Source organism: Periophthalmus magnuspinnatus, chromosome 7, assembly GCF_009829125.3.
Source record: "Periophthalmus magnuspinnatus isolate fPerMag1 chromosome 7, fPerMag1.2.pri, whole genome shotgun sequence".
Lineage (NCBI taxonomy): Eukaryota > Metazoa > Chordata > Actinopteri > Gobiiformes > Gobiidae > Periophthalmus > Periophthalmus magnuspinnatus.
Genome location: NC_047132.1, coordinates 3,015,860 through 3,029,154, shown reverse-complemented (window position 1 = coordinate 3,029,154; position 13,295 = coordinate 3,015,860). Strand labels below are relative to the sequence as shown.

At 39.0% G+C, this 13,295-nt stretch overlaps 1 protein-coding gene across 1 annotated transcript; it reads left to right on the top strand.

Annotated features, from left to right (window-relative positions):
* The first annotated feature begins 252 nt into the window (after positions 1 to 252).
* Positions 253 to 12,475, top strand: si:ch211-251b21.1 (uncharacterized protein LOC571720 homolog). Its single transcript, XM_033970257.2, has 9 exons — positions 253 to 439; positions 2,248 to 2,279; positions 3,288 to 3,467; positions 5,577 to 5,800; positions 8,134 to 8,231; positions 8,683 to 8,900; positions 9,471 to 9,690; positions 10,964 to 11,205; positions 11,907 to 12,475. The coding sequence occupies exons 1-9, from the start codon at positions 382 to 384 to the stop codon at positions 12,000 to 12,002; spliced, it is 1,368 nt and encodes a 455-aa protein (XP_033826148.1). The 5' UTR covers positions 253 to 381; the 3' UTR covers positions 12,003 to 12,475.
* Positions 12,476 to 13,295: the final 820 nt, after the last annotated feature.

Sequence of the window (13,295 nt, the reverse complement as noted above, 5' to 3'; positions counted from 1 at the left end):
ATATAACCATTGCCAAAAACAAGGCACATGTTAGCTTTAATGTGAAACCCCGGCGTCAGGCATGGGCTTTTATATTGCATTAACCCACTTCACTGTTAACTTGTTAGAGCCATCCTGCAAAGTGTGTAAATCAAACTCCAAACTGAAATTCAGCTTATCAATATCATGAAACAGCTTGATCCAAAAGTCACATGTTGCGTTTCCTCCCAGCCCCCCATATAAAGGCCCCGTCCCTAGAAGCCTCCCCACTCAGCCCCTGGCTCCACTGCAGCTGCTGTGAAGTCCCCCAGCATAGAGGAGCCAGAGTACCAGACAGACCACCATACCAGGACCAACCTGCCCGGACCACTGCCCTGAAACGCTCACTCCACTCGGGACAAAATGAGGAGCTGTGTGGGTCTGGTGCTAGCTGCTGTGTGCGCTTTGGCTGCAAGCGGAGGTAAGGGTCACAGCCAGAGGTGGTTGGTACTTAGTTACATTTACTCAAGTGATGTTTTTAAAGAAATCTATTTTTCAGAGTACTTTTCTAGCAGCATACTTTACTTTACTCCTAATAATATTTTACAGTACTCTTACTTCAGTAAAAGTTTGGGTTCCTCTTTCCTTCCTAGTAGATTTCTCAAATACTTTTTTACTTTTTTTCTCAGACCACTATTCTGTACTTCTACTGGAGTAATATTATTCTGAAGTAACATTTTGTGTGTGTGTGTGTGTGTGGGTGTGTGGGGGTGTGTGTATGTGTGTGTGGGGGGGGTGTGTGTGTGTGTGTGTGTGTGTGTGTGTGAGGGACAGAATGTAGCATACAAAGGATGGTAAAGAGTGGGGAGTGACATTCAGCAAACTATAGGAGTTAGGAATGGACTACCTTGGCCATAGTGTAGGACATTGTTATTTGATTGAATCCGATGCCTTGTGGTAAAATTGCCAATAAAATAAACACATTTTAAAAAGAAATTCTGTTATTAAGTATGCATGGACAACAGAAATTCTAAATAATAAAATGTTGTGAGGTCACGCGTTGTGACATCTTCTCCTAATACAACTGTTGGAAACCTGCCTAACTCAAACCATCTGTCTCTGTGCAGTCTCGATGCTTTTCTACTCTTACATCCTGTAGGTTTTGAAATATGAAGATGAGACCTCAAACAGAGAGCGCAGAGTGATTTTGTTCACTGAAAATTATTGATCTAAAATCACTTAAATAATGGAAATTAGTCCATTAACTGCAGCACTGATAGACCCAGCCTCTTTTTTGTGGTATTTCACCTTAGCAAGCAATAGCGTTTTATCCATGTGTATCTCCCTTTTTTAACAATGGTTGAGATACTTGCATTATACTTGCTGTATAGTAATGTCTTTAAAGCCAACACTATGTTAGTGCAAATAATCATTCTATTCCTCTGTCATCGAATGCATTCAACCTCATTTTTAACCTCACTTTTTATTGGTAATATCTGTAGAAGATGGTAACAAAAAGGGAAAAAAAAGATTTCTGTTTTGTTTCAGCACAAGTACAGTGGTATGAGTCTGAGTGTGCATGGCAGTTTCAGAGCCTGCAGTGATTTGGCTGATCACAGTGTTGGTTTGGCTGACCACAACCAGGGTCACATATCTCTCTTGACTCCTTCCATGTTGGCAGCACTCATCTCTTGAGCCCTTTCAGAGCCCTTTCAGAGTCCTCTGGAGCCCTCTCAGAGCCCTCTCAGAGCCCCAGGGCCGTTCTCACCAGCAGAGGGGCCAAAGTCCTGCTGGGCTCAGACATGGACTGTCATAGCCTCCATGTGACCCATTCAGATCTGTCAGCTGGGTCTGGAGCAGCTTGGGACTGGGTTTGGACCGGGTTTAGACCTGGTTGAGAGCAGTCCTGGCACTCTCTGGAGTTCCTGGGAACATGACTGGTCCCAGCTGTAGACAATAGACCGCCTCTTAGAGTCAGTGGCTGTGCAGGGCTGTGGGGCTGTGGGATCCATCGCAGCTCTGATCCTTGACAAACAAAGCTGGAAAACATCCTGAAGGAGAGGCCCCTTTGATCACCCCACGGGGCCCGAAAGAACCCGGGTCCCTCTCCCCCAAAACAACGACAACAAGCAACTCTTTGTGAGGCCGTGGCTTATTTACGGCGGGCTCCTGGATAAAGCGCCAGGCCCGGGCAGGAGCTGGTCTAATCCCCCTGACTGTCACGCTTCATTATGGTGACATACTTTATTACAGTCCAGATTTAAACACTTCTTTGTTTTTTTCTTTCAGATGTCAAGGAGCTATTCATCACCACCATAAAGGTACTCCTCTATGTGCGCTGGGACATTTAACACACAGAGCCACAGAAGTGACTTGTACAAATGTTTTCTTAAAAGTGTCTTCAATTTTTCTCCAGTCACAGCCTCCAAAACCAATCTGATCTTTATAGACTTTACTCCATAGACTCACTCTGAACATGTTTTTTTGTTTTTTTTAGATTGAGTTAATTGTACATCACAACAAGTGACTGTATTTACATAGAGCTACATGCATTTCCTCCATTAGTAGATTTTCTATTTGAAAGGCAAAGGGAAGTGGATCCCTCTCCCACTGAAAACAGCACATTTGTGTTAAGTGTGAAGTTGCTTTTACTGCACTGAAAAATGGGCTTGCATCTTCACAAACCTGACTCCCATCACTATGTCCTCCTCCTGCTTGTTTCTTTGGAAATGTTATTCCTTGGGCTATAATAGCCCACAGTATGGCATAAAACATATCTATCTCAATGGAGAATGTATGGCTTTAACTTTCTATTTTCATTGAATTGTGCAGGTTACTACTGTACCTTTTAAGGCTTAAGCCTTAAAGGTACAGTACTCTCAGCCAATATCTGCACATACTGGCTGAGAGATTCAGCCAGTATGTGCAGACATGGTGATAAAACGTACAACATATCAAGCAGTGTGGGTCATCAACATTATAAATCAGCTAGTACTACTACTAAGTAACTAGTAACTTAGCACACAGGTTCCTTTTACACTGAAGAAGGAAGAGGTTCTGGTGCCACCTACTGATTGCTCAGTGAAAGCCCACTGTGCCACAAACTAAACAGACTAAAGATAATCACCATCTTTTTTTTTTTTTTTTTGGCACATTTGGTCACATTTACTTAGCACTCAGAGGTCCTCATTTTCATCCAAGCATTTTCCTTTTTTACTTCCGATACTTCAATCAGAAAGTTTAAATTATGACCTAGACAAAAATAATAATAAAATCAATTTTAAATAAACAATGCTTTTAAGTTTAAAAGTTATTGTTGTGTTTGTCAGGAGGAGCCATACGCCATGAGCCGTGGCAGTGAGCTGGAGGGATACTGCATAGACCTGTTGACTGAGCTGGCCAAACGAGTGGGCTTCACCTACAAGATCCACCTGGTGAAGGACGGGCGCTATGGGGTCATGGACCAGAGCGGCCAGTGGAACGGCATGATCGGAGAGGTCATCCAGGGGGTGCGTCCAAACACAATCCACTTTATTTATAAAGCGCATTTCTGTTTCACAGACAATTTCCAAAGTGCTGCACAGACACAGTAACAACAATTGTACTAGTCCTTAAACAATAAAAACAATAAAACTAGCTTACATCATGGGACCTGATTCTTGGTGCTCCCTGTAAAGAACACACAATGTTCTGGTCTGGTCCACTTCCTCCACTCCCCCTGTGCCTGTCTCCTCCAATCTTCATCTTAACCACTAATTAAACACTTATTTCATTACTGGCTAAATCAAGTGAGCTCTGGACAATTACTGTTTTAAATCGTAAATGATTACCAGGCATACTGTAATAGTTCAAGTTTGATCATGTTTCCAAAGTTGTAGAACTATATGGAGGTATAGTTCTACTGTTCAACTACTTTTTGGAGGAATCCATTACTGTTTTGTCATGAGGGCATTATCCATAGCAAAAAAAACCCCCGAAACATTACATTCTGTCAACTGGACAAAAGTTTTAGAGTAAAGACGTTTTGCCTTGCCGGCTTCTTCAGTTTTGCTGGTGGACACTGCCTTGTCTCTGTTTGAAGAAGAGCAAACTACACTAAGACTAACACACCTATTTGTTTAGAGTTTTTCTTTGTTGACTAGGTCTATTGTTAGTTTTGTTTAGATTTAGGTCTGAGGATGGAGTTATAAATAGGAGATAAATGTCTAAGCCCTCCCTTTCTGTTCAAAGATGGTTTGTACAGGGTGTCCATAAAGTTTCATAAAGGCAATTGATAAAATATATTAATCAGACTAATCTATTATACTCTGGTTTCCAAAGTTTTTTTCCTCATTTAATACACCTTTATATGGGCACCATTTGTTGCATGAAGCACATCAAGACGCTACTCGATTTCTTGCCATGTTCGCTGTAGCAGAGCCTCAATCTCATCTGTTATCTTTTGCTTTAGTTCAGTAATGTCCTGTATATTTGTTTGATACATGATGTCTCTTAATATAGTCCCATAGAAAGAAATCCAGAGGTATGAAGTCTGGTGAACGTGGTGGCCACAGAACAGGTCAATTCCTTCCAATCCAACGGTCTGGAAATGTTTGATTGAGGAACTCATGAACATGTAGACCTCAATGTGGTGGGGCACCATCTCACTGGAAAATTATGGTTCGTTGACGATCCTGCAGTTGTGGTAACCATTTCTTAGAGGTTCATTCAAAAGGATGCCTCTTTAAGCACCAGGATGCCTGATATACAAAAATGCAATGTAACCTTTCACTTAGGACTGGGCAATAGATCAAAACAAATGAAAGTGTTTCAATGTTGTTGAGTGAATCCGCCTGTCTGAGGACACTAAAGCAGACCACTCGTGATACAAGCTTCCAAAAAGGTCTATTTATGTACTGAGTTGACAAAATTTGTGCATATTAGCTACAACCGTTTTCTGTTTGTTAAATTTCAAATCAATCAAATCAAAATCACTTAATTTGCCCAAAAGGGCAATTTAAGCACATTGAGCAGTAAAATACAATAATAATAGAAAAGCTCAATCAAAAATTTCAGCGCAGCCCCACAGGTAGAATCAGCAGGTCCAGTGTCAGGGCAGAGTAGCAGTTCCCAACAAAAGTGTCCTGCAGCATCTCAGCAACATTCAAGAGGAACCTCTGGAGATACAACAGGAAAGCCTCTTTTAAGCCTCACCCTCACTCCGGTCTGTTGTTTTGGTCGGTGATGAGATGGGACATTCCTTCTAGAATGTCTTCTCTCATATTTGGTGTAGAAAGTCTGCAGAAAGGCTGCATTGTTGTAAAAGGTTTGTTGCATTTCAGAGTTAGCTGGCTAGTATAGCTATCTCCAAGCAGGGGCGCCATGGATACAGGGAAAACAAACAGCCTAAATCACATAATCTAATAATCCTTAACTTCAATCCTTTGAACTCCACAAGTTCACTTCTTAGTTGAAGAATACCTCCAAATATTAAGTTTTAAATGTAGCATAAAAATGTTAAAAGTTTCAAAAGTGCTCAGTTCCAGCCAGTCAGCCACAAGAGCAGCCAATCATGACCATGGCAACCACGGATATACAGTGAATTTCCAGTGCATAATGCATCTAACATTTTCTTTCAGGAGGCAGACCTGGCAGTGGCACCCCTCACCCTCACCTCAGTGCGTGAGCGGCACGTAGACATGAGCACCCCATTCCTTCAGACTGGCCTGGGCTTTATCCTGAACAAGGACCTGGTGACCCACGAGAGCACACTCAGCCTGCTTGCACCCTTCTCCGCCGACATGTGGGTGGGGCTGCTCATTGCCTTCCTCCTCACTGGGCTCTCTATCTTCCTCGTGTCCAGGTGAGTCCTGGGCTAGCTGGGACACACATGGTAGGGCTGTACAATGTTGGACAGATATAGAGATGTGAGTTTTCTATCTCAATATATATATATATATATATATATATATATATATATATATATATATATATATATATATATATATATATATATATATATATATATATATATATATATATATATATATATATATATATATATATATATATATATATATATATATATATATATATATATATATATATATATATATATATATATATAAGGAGAGATGGTAAATGGTCATGGTCACATATTTATACAGCAGTTTTACACCTTCAAGTCACTCAAATCGCTTTACATCAAGGAACCACTCATCCATTCACACACATTTATACAGAGGGCTGTGCACAGTCACTGGGGGGCAAAGTGGGTTAAGTGTCTTGCCCAAGGACACAACAAGGGCATTTCTCTGTGCCAGCTGGAATTGCAGCACAAACCTGTGGGGCAGTAAATCTGAATGCTCTACCTCTATGTTTTGTTTTGTTTTTGTTTTTTTTTAAGTTGAGAGCGACATTCGAACTGCCAACCTTCAGATCAGTGGACAAACACCAGCTGAGCTACAGTAGCACAGTTTATCAATTCACACCATCCCATGGAGTGAACCAGGACTAAACCAGCACTAAACAAGCTCTAAATGTGGACTAAACCACTCCAAACATATTTTTGAGTTATTTTAAGTAATGTGAATTTGTAAACTGTGCATTAATATTCAACTTAATCAGTATCAAGAATAAAATACAAATCTTACCTTGGTAGATCATTTTTCTTGACACTGTGAAAAAAAAATTAAATATCTGAACAACCATCAGGATTAACTAAACCAGGACTAAACAAGGTCTGAGACAAGACTAAACCACACTGTATAATGTTTGTTGTAGCTATTACAGTAACTCACTGGTGACTGCATGCCAGTAACTTACTGTAGTGTACTGTAACGATACTGCAGACCCATTACACTAGTAGTACCCACTAGTACATTGAATGATACTGTACATTGAACAAACAACATCACTAGTCTAATCCCTTTGTACAGTAACTTACTGTAGTGTAGTGATGTAGTAAAGATACTGTAGTGGACTTTACAGTACTACTATACTTTGAACATACAGTATCATTACTTATAATTACAGTAACTTACAGTAAGTTAGTCTAATCATTACAGTGCTATTGTAATATTTTACAGTGATAAAGTTTACACTAAAATTACAGCTAAATTTTAGTTTTATTTTAGTTAAAAACACCAGAACTTTGCCATATTTTTATTTTGCTTTTTTCACTTTATTGAGTACAAGAGCAAAGCAATACAATTAAAGGTAAACTTAATATATACTTAACTGTTATTTTTTACAGTAGTGTTATTTCTTATTGTAGATTTTACCCTAGCATTACTGTAAATATTTACAGTAGCCTTACTGTATTTTTTACAGTACCATATATTTAACTGTAATATTATAGTAGTTTACTGTACAAACTATTTATTTCCCAGAATCTTTTGCAAACAGTAACCTACTGTAAAAGCAACTTACTGTATGATACTGTTCAGTAGTAGTAGTAAAGTAATGTGAAAATTACAGCAATCATTTACAGTGCAGAACTAAACTGACTAAACCAGGACTGAACCAGGACAATCCACATTCTCCTCTTCTAACCAGATGGAAGAGGAGGATGTGAATCATGACCAATCAAAAAGCCATATGAGCCCCACCATTTGCCTTGCCAAAACCTATAACAGGTTAGAAAAAACATGACTCTCCCATAGCCCCAGCAGGGTAGAGTGTGTATGACTGGTTTTGATTATCCTCTAATTTTGACTTAATTTGGTGGGTTAAAAGCTGCTGTAAATATAGATTATGGTTTCACACCAAATAAGAAGCAATTTGTGAAGAAAGAGGCCTGGGAACGCCTTGGGGTCCCACCGGAGGAGCTGGAGGATGAGGGAAATCTGGGAGGTTGGACTGCTGCCCCCGTGACCCGGCCCCAGATAAGCGGAAGAAAATGGATGGATGTATGGATGGTTGTGAAGAAAATTTGAAAAATATGTTGAAAATGTTATCACATTAAAGAGCATTCTATCCAAATGTTTGGCACAATTTACACACCAAACACACATTTCAACCTGATTTCAACAAAAGAAAAGGTGTTTTCTTATATTGTAATTTGTCAAATAATGACTTTTGTGTAGATTAGAAGAGTTTTGGCCTATATGCAGCAACTAAATCACGGAGATAGTAACTTTTACACAGATTTTATCTACTAAATACATGGTGATAATGATAAAGTACTGTTTTCAGGATGAGTCCGTCTGAGTGGGCGGAGCCAGATAAGGAGCAGACTACCTTCACTCTGCTGCACAGTTTCTGGTACATCACTGGAGCGCTCACTCTGCAGGGTAAGACAGACACAAACACAGCCAAATGGCCTACCATGCAGTGTGTGATTCTGACAGAATGCTATATATTTGCAATATGCTCCATTAAAAGGTCACCAAACGTATTAAAGATGGGGTATTATGCAAAATCATTTTTCCTTAGCTTTTTGCCATTTTATAATGTTCCTCATCAAAAACATGCCCAAAGAATTTAGAATTAGAAGATGAAATACAGCATTTTCAAAGCAGTAACATGGAGATCTAATTATGTTATGTGTTAACAATTTAAACCCACAGTAAAGGTAAAATACCTTTCTCTTACCTTTCTTTAAGTAGTATAATGTATATGTATATGTATATGTATATGTATATGTATATGTATATGTATATGTATATGTATATGTATATGTATATGTATATGTATATGTATATGTATATGTATATGTATATGTGTCTTTGCTACACTCTTCAGGTGCTGGCCCTCACCCCAAAGCTGTAGCTGGACGTGTGATCACTGCCATCTGGTGGATTTTTTCGGTACTGCTCCTGGCCTGTTACTTTGCCAATTTCTACGCCATGATCCACACGGACAAAAAGCAAGCGTCCATCAGAACCTTCAGCGATCTGGCCAATCAGGACCTGATTGAGTACGGGGCAGTGGAGGGTGGATCAACTTCACAGTTCTTCAAGGTACCCTTTGCTCAGTCCACACACTGAGCCCGTTCTGAGAGTGCATTTTAAAGGGGACATTTTTGCGTACTGTAAGGAGTTTAGTATTAAACTACATAAAGTATTTAAAATTGTATTCATTGTACACCACAATATTGAAGAGCCCATATTACACTGTTTTCTGATCATAATGTGTGTGTGTGGGGTGGGGTGGGGTGGGGGGGGGGGGGGGGGGGGGGGGGGGGGGGGGGGGGGTGGGGGCGCATATTTAGGCTGAATCCTTCTCTCAAACTGAAGGCATTCTATTCCACCTTGTAATGCCATTCGGTAATACAGGAAGTGTTCCACTGTGTTTTTAAACTCCACACACCTTCACTAGAAGCATTTGGATAATTTCTGTCCTACAATTGACAATTGACTACTGAACAAAGATAAAATGTTAACAGGACAACTATCGTTTCATGACGTCACAAGGTGGAACAGAACATTTTGAGCTTTGGAAATATAGACAGACAGATAATAAAGGGTAACTCAAACGGGTTAAAAGTTGATTTGTCATAATTCTAATAATCAATTTGTCTCTATGTGCAGACGTCCAAGATCGCCCTGTACCAGCGCATGTACGAGCAGATGGAGAAGAAGCGGAGCTTTGTGGCAAACACGGGAGAGGGCGTGCGACGGGCTCAAGAAGGGAACTTTGCTTTCATCGGGGAAGCCGTGTCCCTGGACCTGGCTGTGGCCCGGTATTGCTCCCTCACGCGTTCTGAGGAAGTGGTGTCTGAGCGTGCCTACAGCATCGCAGCACCTCGAGGTGAGTAACACCTAGGATCCACGAGACTATTCCATATAATGAGATAATAAAACAATGTTCTCATTTTTATTTACAGCTTGAAATACGGGGGTCATTCAATAAATAGGATGAATTTTTCGGTATAAGAACTTTTAATACAGTTAGAAGCTTACTTTTTTTTATTATTTGTTTTTTCACATGGATTTAATTTCTTTTGTGGATTAAAAGAAAACTTTGAGAGTTTTGGCGATTAACAAAGATGGCCAACCAAGAAGCATGCTCCAGGATTGAACAGCGGTCAGTTATCAAGTTTTTGGTTGCTGAAGGGTGCAAACCCGTTGAAATTCATAAGAGAATGTCAACTGTGTATGGTGCCACATGTTTCAGCCAAAAAATGTCTACAAGTGGGCTAAATTTTTTAAAGAAGGACGGAGCAGTGTTGAGGGTGAAGGCAGGCCTGGGAGGCCTATAGAAGTGAGGTCTCCTGAGGTGATCGAACCATACACAGTCGGCATTCTCCTATGAATTTCAACAGGTTTGCACCCTTCAACAACCAACAACTTGATAACTGACCGCTGTTCTGGTAAAATAAAGGTTAAATAAAAATAAAATGTTCAATCCTGGAGCATGCTTCTTGGTTGGCCATCTTTGTTAATCGCCAAAACTCTCAAAGTTGTTGTTTTGTTTTGTTTTTTAATCTGCAAAAGAAATTAAATCCATGTGAAAAACAAGTAAAAAAAAGTAAGCTTCTAACTGTAATAAAAATCCTTATACCGAAAAATTCACCTTATTTATTGAATGACCCTCGTAGTATTTTATTCACCAACAGAAAGGGCCTACCTTATGCTATTCTTTTATCTATGTTATAATGTTTTCGCAACAAAAATATACCTGGAGTTGTGTTTTGTTTCATTCACACATGGTTAACACACGAATCTTGCATATTTATGCTTAGTGCTGAACAGAAAAAACATTCTATTCCAGCTAGTGATGTGATGTGGTAATGTTTTTAAACTTCATACACCTTCATTAGAATCATTTGGATGATTTCAGGCCTGAAATGCCAATATGCAGTGAACAAAAGGTAAAAGGAGCTGTTAATTTGAAAACTACCGCTTCATGACATCACAAGGTGTAACAGAGCATTATGAAAGCATATCTTATATTTTGCAATGAAACATCTATGAACAAAACGAATGACCAACAATAAAGAAACATTATAACCTGTTAAAAAAAATACTTTTCAATTTGTTTTTGTATAATACAAAAGGATTACTTGTCCTTCCTGTGCCAGGCTTCCCTCTGATAAAGAACCTGTCCATTGCCATCCTGGAGCTGAGTGAATCTGGGACGCTGGCTTACCTGAGGAACAAGTGGTGGGCACGGAGCTGCATGGGGGACCACGAGGGGGGTTCCCTGGAGGCACATGACCTGAGGGGGCTGTTTGTTCTGCTGGGGCTGGGGCTCAGCCTAGGCGTCTTGCTGGCTCTGCTGGAGCTACTGTCCAAAGCCCATCGCCAGGCCAAGGATGACAAGGTAAGAGGAGCTAAACTAAGTGTAACCTAATGTAGTGACAGGGGTCCTGGTTTGGTCCTGGTGTAGTTCAGGTTTGGTTTCGATTTAAGTCCCAGTTTTGATGTGTGAATGCACCATTACATTAAGTGATAACACCACAGGTGAGATGGAACAGATATATTATATTATTTCATATTTATCATTATATTATATTAAATTGTATAATATTGTATAATATTATATTAAATTGTATAATATTGTATAATATAATATAATATAATATAATATAATATAATATAATATAATATTATATTATATTATATTATATTATATTATATTATATTATATTATATTATATTATATTATATTATATTATATTATATTATATTATATTATATTATATTATTGATACTTTGCTGTTGATATCATCAACATTCCCTGGGGGTGTCATGCTAAGTATAGGCCCTACTCAGTCTGAAGCTCTGTTACTCAAGTTAGACTGTAAACTGAGTTTAGTTTTAATGCAATCTGACCATAAATAACTGACTTATAACAAATTCCAACTCCAACAGGTGAGCAAGATTGTCTCAAATAACATTACAGCTACAAGTTAACTAGTATTAGCTAACAATTAAATTGTGTAATCTCTGCCTCTTAAGGACTTTTATTATTTCCTCAACATTGTTCTAACCATACACCATTTTGTGTGCTTTTGTGTGCAGAGGTCATGCTGCTCTGTGCTAACGTCAGAGCTGGGCCGGCGCTTCGGGGGGGCAGCGGAGATTGCGGAGGCGGAATCTGAAAAGAGCAAAGCCTGAAGCTCCAACAGGTCGTGTGGGTCATGCCCTTAACTTCCCTATCAGTTTTCCTGTGTCTCTATGTTAGTCTGTCTGTAGGCTGGGTTCACCTCTGTCAACATTTGAGATGGAAGAATTTGGAAAGAAGGGTTTACATGTTTATTTTTAAAGAAATATCCGAATAGTCAGATTGTTATTACTGAAACATTAACCGTGAACCAGGTCAAAATGTAAGCAGTATGAAAAGGAAAAATGTACCACAGATTTCTGACTGTCCTCCATCTCATCTTTGAAACTCTTTAGACTCTTTAGAATGTCATGTCATCTGTACCCAAAATACATGTCTCCACACATCCTCAGTTCTGTAGGCAGATTTAATGTTACATGTGTGCTAACTGTAGAATATTCTACTGTGTTTTATTTTGCTTGTTTGTGTGATAAACCTGATGACTGTTTTGTGCTTTATTCGTGATTAAACCGGAGGAAACCACATGTTTTCACGCCTCACTTGTTTCTCATGAAGTTCTACTTAAAGAGGGGTATTTTACTTTTCTGGGGTATTAAGTGCTAGGACATAACATATTTAGATCACCATGTTACCTTGTTCAGCAGAAGGCCTTTCCACTTTACTGTCCTTGTAATCAGGATTGGTGAAGTGGTCAAGTGAAGAAAATAAATATAAAAACACATTATTCACCAAAGTGCTTTAAGAATCCAGTCTGAAATATTTATTTCAAATCTGAGAACACAGGAAATAATTATGAAATATGAAGGTAATCAATTTTATGCAAAACACAAACTATTTCCTTCCTTTAAATGTATTACAATACATTTAAAGTGCATATGACAGCTTTCCCTTTTTTTTCTAATTAAACTTGGTTTGGTGGGATGGTACCCACTCTAAATATTTATCATAGCTTTACATCAGTTGAGTGGCAATTTGTGAAAAAAACTACTTGTATTAGTCATAAGTAATCATAACTATCGTTCAGTTTTGACAAGTTTTGGGCTTTGTTTGCATTGTGCTAAATGTAAACAAGGGTCAAAACTTGTTGCTAAATGTTGCTTGATAACAGTTGGACATGGAATTACTTCTTTGTATCTGATGACCATGTTCAAACAGGAATTCAAATTATGAACTTCACTAAAATGCTTGGGAAAACAAGGTCAAACCTTAAATGTAATCATCTTAACAACGTTTTGGTGAAATTTATTGTCTAACCTGTCATGTGCTCTGTAATGCAGATGATGGGAAGTGTAGTACTACTGCCCTTGAGCCAGGAGGTGCTGTTGTATTAAGTTTGATATCTTACT